This window comes from Triticum aestivum, chromosome 6D (assembly GCF_018294505.1).
Source record: "Triticum aestivum cultivar Chinese Spring chromosome 6D, IWGSC CS RefSeq v2.1, whole genome shotgun sequence".
Taxonomy (NCBI): domain Eukaryota; kingdom Viridiplantae; phylum Streptophyta; class Magnoliopsida; order Poales; family Poaceae; genus Triticum; species Triticum aestivum.
Window position 1 is genome coordinate 3297052 of NC_057811.1, and position 20713 is coordinate 3317764.

The following is a 20713-nucleotide window of genomic DNA, read 5'->3' on the forward strand; positions in this document are numbered from 1 at the left end:
ACTTTGCCGAGTACATGCGAGACAAAACTCAGCAAAGGACTAAGCATGTGTTCCTCCACTCAACGGCTGGCGGCGGGCTCCATTCACCGAGTGTCGCCCAAAGCACGCTCGGCAAACATTTTTTTATTTTATTTTATAAAATGCAGCAAATGATTGTCGAGTTCCTATTATCTAGTGCTCGGCAAATACATGCAAGACCTCCTAGAGGCTGACACGTCGAGAAGTCTTTGCTGACTTTCCTCTCCTAGCACTTGGCATAAACAAGCATGAGCTCATAGCGACTGCCAGGTGGAGCATTTGCCGAGTGTAACAGTAGGCAAAGCTTTCGAGCAGGAGGATGGCAAAGGGCAACCAAGTTTGTTAGACTAAGTATATAGTAGATATACGTGTTGTAACATAACCTGTATTTGTACGGTTCCCTCTTATAAATATATGACAGCCGTACCCACCAAGAATATTGAGCATTGTTCCAAACCCTAGTTTGTCTAACATGGTATCAGAGCTTTGACAAGGCGACACAAATGATGTGCTGAGCAGGATCAACAAAACCTGGTGGCTGACGCATATAAACCTCCTCTTCCAGAACTCCATGGAGAAAAGCATTCTGAACATCAAGCTGTCGAAGCGACCACCTTCGAGTAACAGCCAAGGAGAGAAGAACATGAATAGTAGTTGGTTTAATAACAGGACTGGACATGTCTTCATAATCAATACCATACCGTTGTTTGAACCCCTTGGCAACCAGACGTGCCTTGTACCTCTCAATGAAGCCATCAGCATGTTTCTTCACCTTGAATACCCATTTAGAGTCAATGACATTGACACCAGATGGAGGTGGAACCAGACGCTAGGTGTTGTTTCTTTGAAGAGCATGAATCTCCTGCTCCATCGCAGCATGCCAGTGTGGAATGCCAAGTGCTGCCTAAAAATGTCGCGGTTCAGTCTTAGGGTCGGCCTCAGCATGCGCCATACAGGCCGCAAGCCACGCTACAGTGCCGTCAGTGCGCTTCTTCGGTTGGAAGATGCCACTCTTGCTGCGAGTATAGGGACGCAGGACGACATGCGGAGGTGGCGGTGGATCTGCCACCACAGAGGAGCCACTGTCCATCAGCGGCGAGGAGGACGCGCCTGCGGGCGAGTCAATGATCGCGTCCGGTGACACGGTCAGGGTCGGCGAAGACAGGCCGTGCATGACCGTCGACGACGGGCCAGGCGATGATGATCCACCCGAAGCAGCAATCGGTGAGGCCACCGGCCCAGGGGACAGCGCCGCCAGTTCAGCCGGCCCGGGCGACAGCTCCACGGGGTCAGCTGACCCAGGAAACAGCGAGACCGCCGGCCCAGGCGACGCGGGCGCCCCGTCGGATCCACGTGCATGGGGCATGCACGCACGATCGACGTCGGGGACAGCTGGCATAGCGGCGGGGGCAGCCGGCGTAGCAGCGGGGGCAGCCGGCGTAGCGGCAGCTGGCGTAGTTGAGGCTGCATCATCATCAAGAAGGTCAAGTCGAGCACCTCGTCCAGTCCCTGCATCATGGTTAGGCAACAACAGAGGAGAATATGCAGCATCCACAAATTGATCAGGTAAAACTGAAAAAGAGTGCAACTCGGTGACGGGACTATCAGTGGGTGATGTGAGCGTGGAAAAAGGGAAGACAGTCTCATCAAACACAACATCACGGAAAATGTAAATACGATTTGTCGGAATGTGGAGACACTTGTAACCTTTGTGGAGAGGACTGTACCCAAGAAACACACATTTTTTGATCGATACTCATGTTTATGCTTATTGTACGGATGAAGATGTGGCCAACACGCACAACCGAACACTTTGAGGAGGGAGTAATCTGGAGTTTCATGAAGCAACACTTCTAGAGGAGACTTCATGTGAAGAAGTCGTGTGGGAATCCTGTTTATCAAAAAACAAGCAGTAACAAAAGCATCGCTCCAGAATCGAAATGGGACAGAGGCATGGGCAAGAAGTGTTAGACCAGTTTCAACTATGTGACGGTGCTTGCGCTCAGCTGCACCGTTCTGCTGATGTGTATGAGGACGAGACACATGGTGTGAGATGCCAAGCTTCTGAACGATATTCAACCCCCCCCCCCCGTCGGACTAGACATGGATAATTTTGTGCTTAAGCAACCGCTCAACATGTGCTTGAAATTGCATAAAGACATGAAACACGTCAGATTTGCGCTTAATAAGATAAATCCAAGTAAAGCGACTGAAAGCATCAATGAAACTGACATAATAGTTGTGACCACTGACAGAAGTTTGGGCATAGCCCCACACATCTGAAAACACAAGTTCGAGAGGAGCCTTGACAACACGACTTGATACAGAAAAATGCAACTGATGACTCTTGCCTTGTTGACAGGCATCACACACTAGAAAATCCTTATTACTCGACTCAATGGGAAGACGATGACGATGAAGCATATGGCGCACAATGGGAGTGGCAGGGTGACCAAGGCGAGAATGCCACTGCGACGATGACACCCGAACACCACTGAACACTTGAGATACTCGTGGCACATCAAGCGCATATAAGCCGTCGCGAGCTCGACCACTAAGTAGAACGTCCCTCATGTCCCGGTCCTTAACAAAAAAAATGGAAAGGGTGAAACTTAACAAACACATTGTTGTCACGAGTTGATTTAGGAACCGAGAGTAAACTACGTGTGACTGAAGGAACACGAAGGACATCAAGAAGACGCAAGGTTTTAGTGGTACGCGAAAGGAGAGATGCCTGACCAACATGTGAGATGGGCATACCTGATCCATTGGCAGTGCGGACCTGATCATGACCGGTGTAGGGCTGGCGAGTAGCCAGCTTGTCAAGCTGGCTCGTCAAATGGACCGTGGCGCCTGTGTCCATGTACCAGGCCGGATCCACAGAATATGAAGGAGTGAACCCAGGCTCCTGTGTAGCGAGAGAAGCTTGCTTCTCGTTACCCTTCCCATTTTTCCCAATGCCACGGAAATCACGTTTAAAGCGACGATGAGATCGAGACGCCAAGTGCCCCTCAATGCCGCAGAGCTCACACTCAAGCCCACCACCACATGCCTCGCAGTGTAGCCGCTTGCGGCCAGCCGTTGGAGGAGGTGGAGCGGGCGGACGGGGCTGGTTGCCCGTGGACAGCGGCGTTTTCGGCTTGGCACCACGGGCACCCCCGCGGAGAGCAGCGTTCGCAGAAGGGCCCTCCGTGTAGACGCCGACGGAGCGGCAAGCAGCGAGCCGCTGTTCGGTGTTGAGGAGGCGCGCGTAGAGGTCGTGAGGCGGCATCAGCGTGTCACGTCCATTGACGTTTTCAACAAGAGAATCATAGTCCTCATCAAGTCCATTGAGAATGAACGAAGTAAACTCCTCATCACGGAGAGGCTTCCCAATGGATGACAATGTATTAGCCAAATTTTTGACCTTGTTGAAGAAGGCCGTGACGGAGAGATCATTCTTCTTGACCTCACCCAGCTGATTACGAATGGCAGAGGAACGTGCCAGTGACTGCGAGGAGAAGCTGGAGTCGAGCGTGGCCCATGCATCCCTCGACGTCGTGGCAAAGACCACCATGCCGACCACGGAGGGAGTGAGCGAGGACTGAATGGCACCCAGAATAGCTTTATCCTGAGCGATCCACCGACGATGAGCAGGGTTGGACACCATGACGAAGCCACCAGCGGCCGAGGGCACCGGAACCATGGCCGGAGGACACGGCAGCGTACCGTCGACATACCCCTCAATGTAGTGACTACGCATCAGCGACAACACCTGAGCGCGCCACAGGAGGTAGTTATCAGCAGAGAGCTTCACCGTCACCAGATGAGAGAAGTGGAACGGTCCTGGTTCAGCCACCGATGCGGAGGGCAGCGAGTCGTACGTCGGAGGAGCACTGTATGGGATCAGCGCATCGACCGACGGAGGCGCACGGTAGTGTTGGTGATGACCGTAGGATACCGCAGGAGGCACGCCGTAGGGCTGCGGGGAAGGCACGGCGTACGACCCAGGGGCGACGTAGGGCGCGCCATACGGCATCGAGGACACCGCGGCGGAAGGTACATACGGCGTCGGCGACGGCGCGGGATATGGCCCGCCGTACCCTTGCCTTCTTTTTAAGGATGTCGACGTAATCTTAACCTTTCTGAGTGTTTCAGGACATAGTTAAGATTGAGGGAGGGTGTTAGACTAAGTATATAGTAGATATACATGTTGTAACATAACCTATATTTGTACGGTTCCCTCTTATAAATATATTCCAGCCGTACCCACCAAGGGTATTGAGCATTGTTCCAAACCCTAGTTTGTCTAACAAAGTTCAAGGAGGAGCCCCATGGGCCTAACCTAGGGGGTTTTCACTCTTCACCCTTCCAAATTTTTTTGGTAGTTTTCAAGAATCTTTCGTACTTTCAATAACTAGACCAAACTTTTTCGGACACTTCTTATACCTTTCCGGAATTGCCAAAACACTTCTGGGACCTGTTTCCATTGCATTCATTGCTTGAGAGATCGATAATGAAGAAGTAATTCGTTCTGGATAAAAACAGGCAATGGAGGCAATTGTACTCCTTTGGCGACTGCTTAATGTAGGTACACGTTTTATTTTGCGAGGAAGGTAAGTGTACGAAGTGACTAAAGTATGTATGTGCACATGCAGCACAAAGCTTGGGTCACCACATACATAAAACACTACACCAAGCGAGGTGATCGTCACGAACTTCCGAAACACGAAAAATCATGTGTATATGGCCGGCATAAGCCACGGCTTGACAACGGCCTTGAGCGGGACGGCCTTGGGCAGTGCCAGTCCGAATGCGTGCACCAGCATTCCCAACCATTACTTGGTACACACCCTAGGATCGAGCAGCACGCCAAGCCATGAGCACGTGCATGCCCGACAGGCGCGAGCAAAACAACCCTGGCTAGCAGGCTCATGTGACCGATTGGCCTGCCGTCGCAACACCCAGGTGAACCGCGCTAGCGAAACAGTCTTGCGCTCGCACCTACCCGTCTCACGTGAATGAAAGTGTCTGTTGCTGGCGCTTGTCTGACTGCCGCAACTGACGCTGACACATAGACCCGGGGCAACTGTAGCGTTCGGGGTAGCGGGCAGTACCGAGTTTAGTTGAGGTGCAGGTGTCCTGATATATCTTCAATGTATCTATAATTTTTTATTGTTCCATGCTATTATTAAATACTCCCTCCGTTTCTAAATATTTGTCTTTCTAGTCATTTCAAATGGACACAACATACGGATGTATATAGACATATTTTAGAGTGTAGATTCACTCATTTTGCTCCGTATGTAGTCACTTGTTGAAATCTTTTGAAAGACAAATATTTGGGAACGGAGGGAGTACTTATCTCTATTGTACTGCATCATCCCCTCCTCTTCGGGAAAAACCCAACGCAGCTCACAAGTAGCATATCCCAACATCAAAATATGGTAGGACTTCATGGGTGGTGCCCGGGGCCTTCGTTATTCACACAAAATCATGCCAAGCGGCAGACTCCATATAACTCCCAAAATTATAACAAATTAGCATGTAAAGCTTAGGATGAATCATGTGAATCAGAGACAATATATGTGGTAGTAACAACTCATGGAACTGTGCCTGTCCGTCCTATTTCTGCACACCTTGTCCTTCCCCCGTTGTTTCTAGACGGTGCATCATTAAAATACCACCCCGTCCGAAGCGACCAGGTAGAGGCGACTGGCATATATGACCGTTGAGATACCCACTCATTACTGCACAACTCAATGGTATGGCTTGATTCCCTTTTAGCCGCATCGATCCGGCCAACCCACGCCTAAGAACGTCTCCTGTAGATGCTCTGGCTAAGATGGTAAGTTTCGATTTTCCTGAGACATCCCGGGTGGGTGGCTCATACAGGTAAGGCCAATAGCATGCCACTCGATCACGCACTGACCGTGTGGGCCATTAATTTCGACATCCTCTTCGTACTACTATACCTGCTCGCGATGATGGGTGATACATCTTCGACGTATCTATAATTTTTTAATGTTCCATGATATTATAATATTAATCTTGGATATGTATTATGTCATTATATACTATTCCTTCGAACTAACATATTAACCTAGTGCCAAGTGCCAGTTGCTGTTTTTGCCTATTTTTGGTTTTACAGGAAATCAGTACCAAACAAAGTCTAAACGATACGAAACTTTTTGATGATTCTTTCTGGACAAACGAGACCCTAGAAGCTTCGGGAGGAGACCAGAAGGCAAACGAGGTGACGGCAAGGCAATTGGGCCCGCCCTGATGCCTTGTGGGCCCCTCGTGGCTGCGTCTGACCTAATTCCGACTATAAATTCTCAAAAATCAGGAAACCAACGGAGAGCTACCCAAAATATTTTTTCCGCCGCCGCAAGTTTCTATTCTTCCGCAATCCCATCTGGAGGTATTTTCCGTTACTCTGTCCGAGGGGGAATCGATCACGGAGAGCTTCTACATCAACCTTGCTGCCCTTCCGATAAAGTGTGAATAGTTCACCACAGAGCTACGGGTCCATAGCTAGTAGCTAGATGCCTTTTCTCTCTCTCTTTGATCTACAATAAAATGTTTTCCTCCATGTTCTTGGAGTTATATCCGATGTAATCTTTTTTTGCGGTGTGCTTGTTGGGATCTTATGAACTGTGGGTTTATGATCAGATTATTCATGAATATGAACTGGGTTGATGGTCAGATTATTCATGAATATGAACTGTGGGATCTGATGAATTCTTTTATGCATGATTACTATAGCTTTGTATTTCTCTTCGATCTATCTGTCTGTTTGGGCCAACAAGATTGATTCATCTTGCAATTGGAGAGGTGCTCTATAATGGGTTCAATCTTACGATGCTCTATATCCCAGTGACAAAATAAGGGACAAAACACGTATTTGTATTGTTGCCATTAATGGGAAAACGACGGGGTTTATTCATATTTATTGGATTTACTTTGTCTACATCATGTCATCTTGCTTAAGGCGTTCTTCCGTTTTTATTAAATTAATACTCTAGATGCATACTGGATAGTGGTCGATGGATGGAGTAATAGTAGAAGATGCAGGCAGGAGTCGGTCTACTTGTCTCAGACATGATGCCTATATACATGATCATTGCCTTGAGTATCGTCATAACTATGTATTTTCTATCAATTGTCAAACAGTAATTTGTTTACCCATCATATTTTTTTCTTTCGAGAGAGAAGCCTCTAGTGAAAACTATGGCCCCCGAGTTTACTTTTATCATATATAAATCCGAAAATACCTTGCTGCAATTTTATTACCGTTATTTTTTTATTTTTTTATTTTATCTATCACTACGAGATTTGATCCATACAAATAACCGATGAGGGGACTGACAACCCCCTTGATCGCGTTGGGAGCAAGTATTTGCTTTTATGCATGTAGGTGCTGTTAACGAGGGTTCACGTGGTTCTCCTACTGGATTGGTAACCTTGATTCTTAACTGAGGGGAATACTTATCACTATTGTACTGCATCATCCTCTCCTCTTCGAGGAAATCACAATGCAGCTCACAAGTAGCAGGAAGAATTTTTGGCGCCGTTGCCGGGCAGACATCACCAAAACCTATCAAGTACCATCGCGTAAACTAACATCTACATGCTCTTTCTTTCATTTGCCTTTTAGTTGCCATTCGCCTCTCGTTTTCATCTCCTCCACTTCTATAACAATTTTTACAAAAACACAATTTTTTGTTTGCTAGTTTGCTTGCTTGCTTGTTTTTTTGCCTTCATGTGAACACTAAAAAACAGAAAATGAAAACAAAAATGTAGGATGACTATGGATCCACTTAAAGTTTTCTACTTCGATCATCTTTGATCCATTTGTGCTCGTGCTGAAATTCTAACTACTTTAGTTGAGGGGAAATCATTAGATGAGCATGCTTATTTTGTGCTTCACCATTTGTCTCAAAGAGGGAAACTCTTATGGATCAAAAAAATTGATTGCTATGCTATGCTATGCTTGGAATCTTTGTGAAATATATGATTTTACTTGTTGTTCTCAGAACCTAAAAACACCTTCCCTATGTATGTGAGTTTAATGATAATGAAATCTTATCTTCCTATGCCAAGCGTGTTTATAATTCCTGTGATATTGAACAAATTGAAGAACTTGTTCCTTTTAAAGGTGCTTATGAAGTTGCTTCTTTGATTAAAAAGTATGATGCTACTCTCCACAAATCTGAAAACATTTCCATACTTAAATATTGCTATAAAAACTATGCTTCTAATGCCAATGTTAATGCATTTATGGAGAGAATGTCTGCTGCTTTGGAAGAGAATAATGATATGTGGTAATCTATAGATATCACATTGCTTTGATTGAAATATCCCTTTTTGATGAACGTGATGCTTGCTATTTTTATGGCCATGATGCCAATATTAATGATACTTATGGAGATGACCTTGCTATAGTTTCTTATGTTAAAATGAAATTATTGCTATTGCACCCACACTTGATATGTCCTTGAAAGAAAAGCATGATTGCAATGATGTTATCATAAATTTTATGAATTTCAGTTGTGCAAATGATATGCAAAGCTACAAGCTTGGGGATGATGATTTTGTTATGTCCACTACTTCTTGTGATGATCATTTTGGGGCGATAATGCTTCTAATGATCTTGAAAATTTATTTAAGCCTCCTGATGAATATTTTACTGATAATAATGCTTGCAATAATATTGAAAGTGAGTTTGGAATAGTGTCAACTTGAGGTAGAAAGAATCCCACATATTTGGAGAATATTCAATCTTATGAAATTTTTGATAAATGTGGGTTTGGAGAGGTCATGACTTTAGTTGATGTTAAACCCACTATCCTGGAAGATTATAAGACTTTTATGCATGTAGGCTAGGAAGATAAAATTTTATATAATAGCTATATTGTTAAATTTTATTATGATCCTACATGTAATTATTATGAGAGAGGAAATATGGTTGTAGAAATTTTCATGTCACTAAATTACCTCTCGTTATGTTGAGATCGTCAATGTTTTTTCTTCCCCCTTGCATATGCTAGATATTTCTTGTCTCGATAATTTGTTTGCTTATAAAATGCCTATGCATAGGAAGTATGTTAGTCTTAAATGTGTTTATCACATGCAACGTGATGCTCTCTTTGTGTTCCAATTATTATCTTTTGTGTGAGCTTCAATGAAATCTGAAGCCTATTTTAATGGCTATAAAGAAAGAGCTTGTTGGGAGACAACCCAATAGTTATCTTTTTATTTTTTGAGTGTGCACACAATTATGCTACTGTTATGATTATGTTTTTGCATTTTAATTAGTGTTTCTTGGGCGTTGCTAGAGGTCCGGCGAATGGTGGTTGGGATGGCGGAGGGTGCTCAGCGGCATGGTCCGGGAGGAGTAGCATTAGGTGTGGCGAACGGTGGTCAGCGGCGTGGTCGGGGAGGAAGCTGGCACTAGAGTGTGACGGAGGGCGGTCGACAATCGCGCAAGGTGGGCGGCGGTGGCGGCAGTGGAGTGTGCTCGAGGAGGAGGCTAGGTGAGGGTGGTCGATTTGGGGATTTTGGTTTGACTTGGAGTTTGGGGATTTTGCCCATCTGGAGCGAAAAAAATCGCATCACGCGTGCTCTCCAGTGCTATCCCGCGACTAGGCAAATAATATTTCGGTTTGGCCCCACAAGTAGTCCACGACAGATAATATGCCATAGTTTAGGTGTGCCAGTATATATTGTGTCATGGGAAATTGGTATATTTGCCGGTAGTTTGGATGCCCTTATTGTTTGACTTCTGCCAACAGTTCATCTGCCATTGGATACTTCTGCCGGCAGTAGAATAATCCCGGGCAGATGGTTTTCCTTTATGATGGTATTTCTCCCTGTAGTTAATTGGCCCCAATCAAGGGTTGTGGTGTAGTGTCATTCCAAACGCAAACATCTCTTTTTCCCCTCTGTCTCACCGTCGCCAACATTGTGGAGACGTCCGTTGCCACCGGCGAGGTCACGGTCCGCCACCTCGAATGGCGTTGAGGACCCAACCTTCCCCGTCGCCCGCGCCGTTCATCCCTATCTCGAAGTTCGTTGGCGTCGTTGTGCAACGCTACGTCCTCGAACTACTTCCCCGCGACCGTCGCCCACGCCTTCCTCCGCATCCAACGTCGTCCTCATCTCCGTCGAACTCGCCGTCCACGGACGCCTCCACCATCGACCTCGGCCTCGTCGAGCCCGCCGTCCGACTCCGGCCGGGTAAGCACACCTCCCTTCTCTCCGTTAATGGTGATTTTCGTTGTCTTGTTCTCATTGTTGTATTTGTAGATCTTCGACATTTTATTAGTGTAGTTAAAACTAGCGGTGTTACCCGCGGATTTCTGCGGCTATAGTTTTTATCTACAACTTATATTCATCTTAAACTATTTTTTATTATAATATTTTTGTGTTTTTAAATAATCGTTTTATATGCTTGTGATTTTTAAAATTGCGTATGCATGTTTTGTTATGATTCAGAGACTCCTTTTTGTGGCCACATTTGCTAAGTATGTATGTGTTGTTTTATCCGGAAAAATTTCCTATTGATTTTTGGACAATGATGTTCTATTAATTTCTTCAGAAACATGGAAAATGTTGTAATTTCACTTTACTCGGCATATCCCCCATTTGTAGTTCAGAGGCCCATCTCTATGGTAGTGTAGTAGCCCTATATTTTATTTATTCTTGTATCCGCTTGATTGTGCCAAGTCCGTTGTGTATTCACGAGAGGTTTATTCTTCTTTTTGGAATTTTATTACAAAATACGTTTGTATTCAATAAAACCAACCACTAATGTTTATATAATAAGGTTATTCCAGATTTTTAATTTAATTTTCACTCTACACTGAATCATACACAAAAGTGTATGTAGTTAATTTTTCTAAAAAGGGATATATCTGAGGGTGGCCACCACATTTGCACATATCGATTTTTCATTGGTTGGTATACATTTCAAATTAGATTTTTATATGAAACTTATACTTCAATGAGATTTTGAATTATAGCACCATAGAAAATGTATGTTATAGATAGAATGATGTAATAGACAGAGCTTCTTTTTGTCAGAGTGCTAGAAACAGGTCTTGAAGTGATTATTTGCATAGTTCATGTAAAATCCTCATGTGCATTTGTGTAGCTAGATATGAGATGGAATGTGTATGCTTTGCCATATATGTTACTGTACATGTTTGACTACTATTCCTTGGCGAGGTAAACTTTAATTCTATTTGAATTACTATTATTGCTATTGGATATATTTCTACTATAACAACCAGCTCAAGAACAATTTTTCATACATTAGTTGCCATCTGATGGAAACATCGTCAAATTGTAATACTTGTACAAATCAAGTGTTGATATTCCGTGGTCCTTTTGTAGTGGACCTGTAAATAACTTTTCCTTGGTCATATAAGAAATAACAAACTGATTACGCTTCATTAGATAATTCTTTTACAATACACATATTTTGAAATTCCAAATTATTATTATTTTTACAGTTCAAACCTGGTTGCTTGTGTGAAGCAGCAAGATGAAATCGTTTTCCAGCCACAATGATTCCTTTTGCCAAATTGGCTGACTTCGCTGCCTGACGCGCTTGTCTTGTCGCCTTTACTTAGTTGTGGATGTGTTCGATCTTGTCACTGATCACTATACAGTAAATTCACATTGAAACCTGCATCTTATTATGAATTTTGTTCAACTGGTCATTGCGGCATACCCTAACTGCTAAGGCATGGATGCGGTACTCAACTCAAACCATGAACATCTTGACGCTACTGTTATTGGGCTATAGGCTGTACGTGTCTGAATCCCTTTTACTCTCACACAACCCTTAGTATTTTCCTTTTCCATGGCAATATAGGTAACTTCCATCTAGGGGAAGATATAATTTTTCAAAGCATTTTTGTCTATGATGAAGTAGAATATGCACTTGGAATTCTGCTTAGAAGATATCCAGGAACACATTGTTGTTACACATGTATTTATCATTTAGGTAATTCAGATTACATTTATCAGTTAGATAATAGATATTATAGAATACATATCTTCAAATAAAAAGGTATAGATTTGCTGGCATCATTGGTGATATCATAGTGTGCAATAAGGAACGACGTCTGCCTGGTTTCCTATAACATCACCTGATTGTTGCTTCAAATTTCTTACTCCCTCGTGCACCCATTCTAAAATACAACTTTGACCATAAATTAGACTAAATGTATACTTTGTTTGTTTTCTATGACTTCAAATTAATACCACTAAGAACTTTTGCCGAATAAGAATTTAATGGTATATTTATTTGTCACATATAAACATTTTGAATTTGTCTAATCTATGATCAAAGTTAAATTATAGTATGCGCTGCCATAAATTAGACTAAAAAATTGTTACTTCAAAATTATATGATTGAAAACTCTTTTGGCGCACTGGTGGTCGCATTTTTCTGGATTTATTTTAGTCCTTGTAGCATTGCACACTCAGTGGGAGGAGACTTTTCCATCGACTACAAAGATGTTTGTGGCAACTTCCACAATTTCAAGGTGATGTGTCAGCCCAATCTCTTCGAGGTTCTCTTAGTGGTAAAGTGTGTGTAGTGTGTTCATAGAAGTAAGTGTATGTGCGTATGTATGAGTGCCTGCGCATGTATAGTTTTAATTTTTTTTTCTTCTGAATAGGACAACTCTCCTGTTAGCTATGCACACGTACGGAAGATTATATTGCCCTTTTTGAAAATTCCAATCGGGATGACATGACTTGTATTAGGGCCATATAGAATTCCTATGTGAACCCAACTAAAAAAAAGATAATTCCTATGCAAAGCGGACTCCTGTTGGCGACGCACACACGTACGTACGGAAGATTTGTTGCTCTGTTCTTAGTTCCGGTTGTTGTTTTTTTCCATCAAGTGGCTACTATCCTATTAGTACACGTACATGAGATTGGATTTTTTTATTGGTTGCCTAGTCTCAAGCTTGTACATGTCCTTCTATATGATGGTGATTGTACAATTTCATCGTAGAGGCATGTACGTGTCAAATTTTCATTGTTACAATATATGCACGTACATAGTATTTGTATGTAACGTAATATCTTTAAATCTGAGCCGTTTATATTCAGAAATTAACGGTCTTGATAATTAAATCTGTGTGGACGAACGTGATGCCTTATTTGTCTTTTGTCTTGATAATTATTATATAATAGGTAGATGCTAGGTTGTCCAATTGTCCCTTAGCATTGACATTTGGCTTGCATAATCTCAGAAAAGAAAGGCATACATAAGTGGATCCGTACATAACATTACGAAATACTCCCTCCGTTTCTAAATATTTGTTTTTCTAGAAATTTAACAAATAACTATATACGGAGCAAAATGAGTGAATCTACACTTTAAAATATGTCTACATACATCCATATATTGTAGTCCATTTGAAATGTCTAGAAAGACAAATATTTGGATACGGAGGTTGTAGTACTTCCCTAGCTAGTGAACAAACCGCGAGCTCTACCACGTTCATTCCTCCACACAGCGCGCGCCGTCATGCAGCTCGCCGCTCTGTGCAACGACCTTCATGTGCCTCTTACTCCATCTAGCGCTCCGGTCCCTGAACCCCAACTCCGCCTCCGGCCGCCGGCTTCCACCAGGACCTCGTGGCGTCCCCCTCCTCAGCACGCTGCCGCTGGTCGGTCTGGCCCCTCACTCCGGTCTGGCGGCGCTGGCGCGCAAGTATGGTCCCATCATGTGTACCTGAGGATGGGTACCTGCGGTGTGGTGGTGGCGTCGTCGCCCTCGGCCGCACGGACGTTCCTGAAGGCGCGCTGGACGAGCGGTTCACGAACCTGCCGCCGGTGGCCAGCGCGGAGGACATCTCGTGCGGGTGCCGGAACATGGTGTTCGCCAACTACGGGCCCAAGTGGAAGCTGATGCGGAAGCTGTCGAACGTGCGCCTTCTCGGCGAACGCACGGTCGCGGACTGGACGAGCGTGCGCCGCTACGAGGCCGGACGCGCCCTGCATGACATGCTGGAAGAATTAGAGTTGTTGATTGACCAACAAAAAGCCATATATACTCCCTCCGTCCAGTGAAAAGTGTAGATCTAGAAATTTTAGGACAAATTATGAAGTGAGGTAAAAAATGCATTGGGAAAATGCAAGCCATCATCTCTCTCCTCTTTAATTACCTAACCCCCAATGAGCTAAGTGCATGTAGAAATTAAGAAGACAATGTATAGAATGCTATTGGTCTTTATTACCGTGTGATGAGAGAAAATACTTTAAAGTGCATTCGAAAGATAGAAGTACACTCTTTTATGAACAAATTTTAAACCCAAACATACACTCTTCACCGGATGGAGGGAGTAACTATAAAATATATGATCACACCAAGGGTAGAATTAGTATAATCTCCGCTAGAAGTTTTCTAGCCCAAATGGCAATTCCAATATTTCAGCGAAAAGGTAGTATATATGAAAGACTATTTTTATTTTTATTTTTATTTTGCCGGGAAAGACTATTTTTATTTATCGTAAGGTACACCGCCAATTATATACTCTTTGCAGCCGTTTTTGGACAAACAACCGTATTAAAGTCTGAAAACACTCCTTATAAAATAAAGTCTGAAGAAGCTAAAAAATGTTGACAAAGCTAACAGCATGGACACATGTTGAATCAAGTGGAATAGAAGGAGAAATTCTCCTACAACATGCTCTTGGCGACAGGTGCGGACTCTAGCACAACACACGCGTTTTTTTCACACTAGGAAGATCTGATTTATGCTACATGTATGAAAGAGTCGACTGATGATGTACCACACGTGCGCTAACAAACCTTGATTGGTGCGCCATTGTCCTGTGTGATCCTGTCATACAGTACATGATGCACATTTAAAAAAAGGAAGCAACGCTCGTGTGCTTTTGTGTGTGTGTCTATATATATATATATATATAAATTCATCGTACCATCCAAATGTAGGTACTTCACGTGTCTCATATACTACCGTATAGTATTATATATATATATATTAATTTATTATTATAAATATGTTCATATATTTTATATAACATATTTCAAAGTGGGTTACATGAAAAAATAGCAAGTTGGCCCATGATTTTTATTATATTTGAGAAATACATATATATATTTGTACGTAAAAAGAGCATACTCAAAATATGATGCATACTACCTAAAAACTAGTATATATACTACCTAAACATTTTTATATACTACATACTATGTATATACTCTACGGTTTGATAGATACTACATACAACATACAAAACTCAAGTGGTGATAACTACCACCGGTGGTAGATAGAATTTGTAGTGTGAATTCTGTATTTGATGAATCATGAAAGTACAAAAACAAAATCTGTATTTCATGCCTATCTATATGTATATATAATTATATATAGTTAATTCTTGAATTGATCGAGAGTGTACGTGTGTATTATCCATAGAATAAAAGGATGCTCTCTAGCTATTGATTGTTCGATCTTTTATGAAAGAGAAAATCAGTAAGAGGTACCATGAAACATGCCTCTGCTTAAAAGATGCCTAAACATACAATCAAAATAAAAGTGATTACCTAGGATTAACTAAAGGCTGCTGCAAAAATTCTCTTGAACTTTGCGTGACTTGTTAAAGATATAGCAGATTGCCCATAAACTCCTGTACGGAAGTAAGGGAATTTTAAAAGGTGCCAGTAAGCCGTGAATTAGCAATCCATCAGTTATTAAGAAGATAAACTGATCGGCCACAAACCTAAACTACATGAGATGCAAATTTGATAAACAAAGTGCCTCTGCTATAAGTAAAACTGATCTGCCTAATCACGGTGATAGCAATGGCTGCACTTGTGGCATGTGCAACTTAATTGGGCTGCTGGCCAGTGGCGGAGCCAGCCAGCTGAAGGAGCCGGGGCAAAGTCTTTACATAGCGATGTTGCCCAGCATTTGCCCAAGTAATTAGTAATGCTAATCATGGTTTCTTTTTATTGTTTAGTGAAGAATGGCTGGAGCAGCCCGGGCAGCTGCCCCAGGTCGCCGGGAGCTAGCTCCGCGACTGCTGCTGGCAGCAGCAGCGATGGCGGTCTCGTGCATCAACATGGTTGGCGGACTTACGGCTGATCTAGGAGACAACTATCAACCTGGTACATGATAACTAGCATGACATTGTTAGATTAGGCTCCAACTGTGCGGCGGCGGCGACATGAAGAGAGGGCATGTGTGCTTTCTGCGAAAAACAGAGCAATAGTTAGAAAGCAGATTGGGCTCCGAGATATGGCGAGCATCAGGTTGGATCAGGAGATTGGGCTTGGAGATATGTCTCTAAGGCCAGTATTTTTTGTTAATTTGATGGATAGACTTTTCTTTGAAAGATTCCTCCAATCCGAGAGAGAAACATATCTTATGGAAGAGAAATAGGAGAACTTGAGAGAGAGAGAGAGAGAGATGCTGGTTTTTTTACATCGGTGAGAGCCTTATGGGGAGAAAAAGAAGAGATTGAGAGAGAGACGTGAGAGAAGAAGTCCGATTGCAACAGGACAGATTAAGAGAGAGACGTGAGAGAAAGAGAGGCAGTATGACTGCTTAACGTGGCTGGTTTTTTTACATCCGTGAGAGCCTTATGGGCCATTTTTTCGGCTTCAAGATGGTGGGCTTTCTACTCATATATTCATCCAAACTACCAGAATTGACAGCCTGTGGGTCGGTTTGTGGGTTTTCTTTTCTTTTCTATGAAGATTAATCTACACAGTAATAACTCGGTCCCATCGTAGATGTACTACTGGTAAATTCTAATTAACGCTGGAATTTCTAAGGAGTGCCTAACTAGTATAGGTATATATATAGAGAGAGGTATAGACAAATAGATAGATTGATAGAGGTGTAGATAAATAGACAGATAGGTATATAAATAGGTACTAGATAGATACTCCCCTAGCTAGGGGCCAAACCGCGAGCTCTACCGCATTCATTAATCTTCACACAGCGCGCGCCATCATGCAGCTCGCCGCTCTGTGCACCGACCCGTTCGTGATATGCTGCACCTTCATGTGCCTCTTACTCCATCTAGCGCTCCGCTCTCTGAACCCCAACTCGGCCTCCGGCCGCCGGCTTCCACCGGGACCTCGTGGCGTCCCCGTCCTCGGCGCGCTGCCGCTGGTCGGCCCGGCCCCTCACTCCGGTCTCTTGGCGCTGGCGCGCAAGTATGGTCCCGTCATGTACCTGAGGATGGGAACCTGCGGCGTGGTGGTGGCCTCGTCGCCCTCGGCCGCACGGACGTTCCTCAAGGCGCTCGACAAGCGGTTCGCGAACCGGCCGGCGGTGGCCAGCGCGGAGGACATGTCGTACGGGTGCCAGAACATGGTGTTCGCCAACTACGGGCCCAAGTGGAAGCTGTTGCGGAAGCTGTCGAGCGTGCACCTCCTGGGGGCTAGCGCGGTCGCGGGCTGGGCGAGCGTGCGCCGCGACGAGGCCGGGCGCGCGCTGCGTGCCGTCCTGGAGGCCGCGGACGCCGGGCAGCCCGTCGTCGTGCCGGAGATGCTCGTGTGCGCGCTCGCCAACATCGTGGGCCAGATCACCGTGAGCAAGCGGGTGTTCGACGCGCAGGGCGACGAGTCCAACACCTACAAGGAGATGATCAAGTCGCTCCTCACCGGCACCGGCCTCTTCAACATCAGCGACTTCGTGCCGGCGCTCTCGTGGCTGGACCTGCAGGGCGTGCAGGCCAAGCTGCGCCGGATCCACATCCAGTTCGACGGGCTCGTCACCAAGTGGCTGGCGGAGCACGCGGCGACGGCCGAGGACCGTCTCCGGGAGGGCCGCCTGGACTTCGTGGACAAGCTCCGTGCCATCAACGACGACGAGGGGGGCGAGACCATCACCGAGGTCAACATCAAGGGCCTCATCACGGTAAGCCCCCACCCCACCCCGCCTACACTTCCATCTTGTTCTCAACAGCTGGCTGGTGTTGGAAAACTGCTGCAACATATTTCTTTTGTTTTTTTATCCAACATATTTCTTTGTTGTTGGTGGAATGCGACGGCAAGGATATAATTAAGCAATCGTAGAAATGACTTCAGCAACCAAACCACTAAAATTAATCCACGGGGTGCACTAATTTCTTCTGCTGACGTGTTTGCATTAGCTGACTATACTAGCAAATATCTTTGATGCGTCAATTGACACAAAGGGGGATATCCTTATACTTGCCATATGGTTAGACAAGGGCTAAAAGCAGTGTTTGAAATATGGAGCAAATTTGAAAACCGTGCGAGCCTCCTCGGCCGGACCGCAAGCCAACATGCCCTGATGGCACTGTTTTTTCTAACTCAGCCTGACGGATGGGTCCGACCAGTTAAAAACGTCATCAAAGCAATTAACATTTACCTTCAGTATTTTTTGCAACTGTATGACGTTTTGGCGTTTGTCACCCAAACATATTGTGGCGTTTTTTTTTTGCTAATGACGAATGTATTGTGGTGGTTTTATGGATATAACTCCTCTCCTACTAATTAGTACATAGATTTTATTTTCAGACATAAACTTCGAAGGCCCATATTTCTGGAAATAAATCATAGTTAAATATCCGTTTGAACATGTGACTTTTCTCCCCATGATATCTTAGAAAAACCCCAATATTAAATACGCTTTGACAATTTAGATGAAATGGTCCGAACCACATGAAACACAATGAACATTTATGGTGAACACCGGAACAAGGTAAATGCACGGTAGCACACTCACACAAAATGAAACATTATAGTGCACTCCAAAACAGAAAGAAACCCAACAAAATTTGTCTGAGGACAATTGGAAGACATAAAAACTTTGTGGCACACAGCAGAACAAGCTCGAGATAATGTGACCAGTGGACAGAGATATGAGACATTTAATTTTGCTCCTACTTGATGAAAACCAACAAAAACTGGTAGAAGCACACTGAAATACAATGAAGCATTGTTGTTCGCATAAAGTAAAAATAGGGTAGCACGCTCGAATGGAAATTGATAAATACTATTTATATTTTATAAAAGAAATAAATTAGCAGAATTCAAGTTAAAATTGCATTAAAAGTTTAAAAGACAATTAAACATTGTTGTGAACTCTGGTAGTGAGTGAACCTTGAAAATTTTAAATAAAAATGATAGTCAAATTTTTATTGTACTTTTTTAAGAAAAATAGCTTGCAAGAATATATTCAATATCAGTCTTGTTTTAAATATCTCCTTTAGAATAAACCCAGTTGTTCAGGACGTAAATCAAACTTATGCTTCAAAAAATATTATCAGCCATCTAAATTATTTAGATAAAAAAGAAGAGAGAAGACATTTGTCAGATAGAGATGTACTTCACCCGTCAAAGAAAAAAGATATAGAGATGTACTGGAAATGGTGGGCCATGCAATCGGCAGGACAGTGTACTCAAGCATTGGATAACGTACATTACATAGCAATCTCCCACAATGTGTGGAGAAAGGAGGTACTTTGATATGTGAGGTGGTTATACATAATACAGAAACAGAAACTGATTTGCATGTCTTTTGAGGCACGATAAAAGGTGGATGCATATATTGGATATCCCATGCATGATAGATAGTGTCCACTCTTGAATACATACAAGCAGTCACACGGAGACACTTAACGTGCGTGCTTGCATGCAGGACATGTTCACGGCCGGGACGGACACGTCATCGATCATCGTGGAGTGGGCAATGGCGGAGATGATCAAAAGCCCGTCTATCATGGCACGCGCCCAGGAGGAGATGGACCGTGTCATCGGTCGTGACCGCCGCCTTGAGGAATCTGACATTGCCAACCTCCCCTACCTGCAAGCTATATGCAAAGAGGCCATGCGCCTCCACCCCTCCACGCCGCTCAGCCTCCCGCACTTCTCCTTTGAGGAGTGTGAGGTCGATGGACACCATGTCCCTGCCAACACGCGGCTCATCATCAACATCTGGGCCATCGGCCGGGACCCGGACGCATGGGAGGATCCCTTGGAATTCCGGCCAGAGCGTTTCCTGTCCGGGCCGGCGGCCAAGATCGACCCGATGGGGAACAATTTCGAACTGATCCCGTTTGGCGCCGGTAGAAGGATATGCGCTGGGATGCTGGCCGGAATGGTGTTTGTGCAGTATTTCCTGGGAATGCTGGTGCACGCATTTGAGTGGCGGCTGCCAGACGGAGAGGATAAGGTGGACATGGCTGAGACCTTCGGGCTGGCACTGCCCAAGACCGTCCCGCTCAAGGCCGTCGTCAAGCCGCGGCTTGTGCCGGCCGCATACACATGATTGTTCGTGTCTCAGAAGTTCGTGACGATCGCCACGCTCGGTGTAGTATTTTATGTTTGTGGTGACCCGCTTTGTGTTGCATGTGCACATAGATACTTTAGTCACTTCGTACATTTACCTTCCTCACAAAATAAAACATGTACATACATTAGGCAGTCAAAAGAGTACAATTGCCTGTTTTTACCCAGAACGAATTACTTCATCATTATCGATCTCTCACGCAATTAATGTAACAGAAACAGGTCTTCGAAGCGTTTTGAGAATTCCGGAAAGGTATAATAAGTATCCGAAAAAGTTTGGTCAATTTATTGGAAGTACGAAAGGTTCTTGAAAACTTCCAAAAATTTCTGGAAGGGTGTAGAGTGAAAACCCCCTAGGCTAGGCCCATGGGGGCTACTCCTCCAAGTTGGT

At 44.2% G+C, this 20713-nt stretch overlaps 1 protein-coding gene and 1 pseudogene across 1 annotated transcript; both read left to right on the forward strand.

Annotated features, from left to right (window-relative positions):
* The first annotated feature begins 13555 nt into the window (after positions 1-13555).
* LOC123146435 (flavonoid 3',5'-hydroxylase 2-like) lies at positions 13556-14100 on the forward strand (annotated as a pseudogene).
* Positions 14101-16970: 2870 nt separating this feature from the next.
* On the forward strand, positions 16971-20510 carry LOC123140667 (flavonoid 3',5'-hydroxylase 1). The gene is made up of 2 exons (XM_044559952.1): positions 16971-17923; positions 19673-20510. The coding sequence occupies exons 1-2, from the start codon at positions 17012-17014 to the stop codon at positions 20300-20302; spliced, it is 1542 nt and encodes a 513-aa protein (XP_044415887.1). The 5' UTR covers positions 16971-17011; the 3' UTR covers positions 20303-20510.
* The last annotated feature ends 203 nt before the right edge of the window (positions 20511-20713 follow it).

What these genes read in the sequence shown, in the direction of transcription:
- LOC123140667 (XM_044559952.1), top strand. Translation starts at nt 17,012, where the DNA reads ATGCAGCTCGCCGCTCTGTGCACCGACCCGTTCGTGATATGCTGCACC. An exon ending in ACATCAAGGGCCTCATCACG is followed by an intron (nt 17,924 to 19,672) that starts GTAAGCCCCCAC and finishes GCTTGCATGCAG; the next exon opens with GACATGTTCACGGCCGGGAC.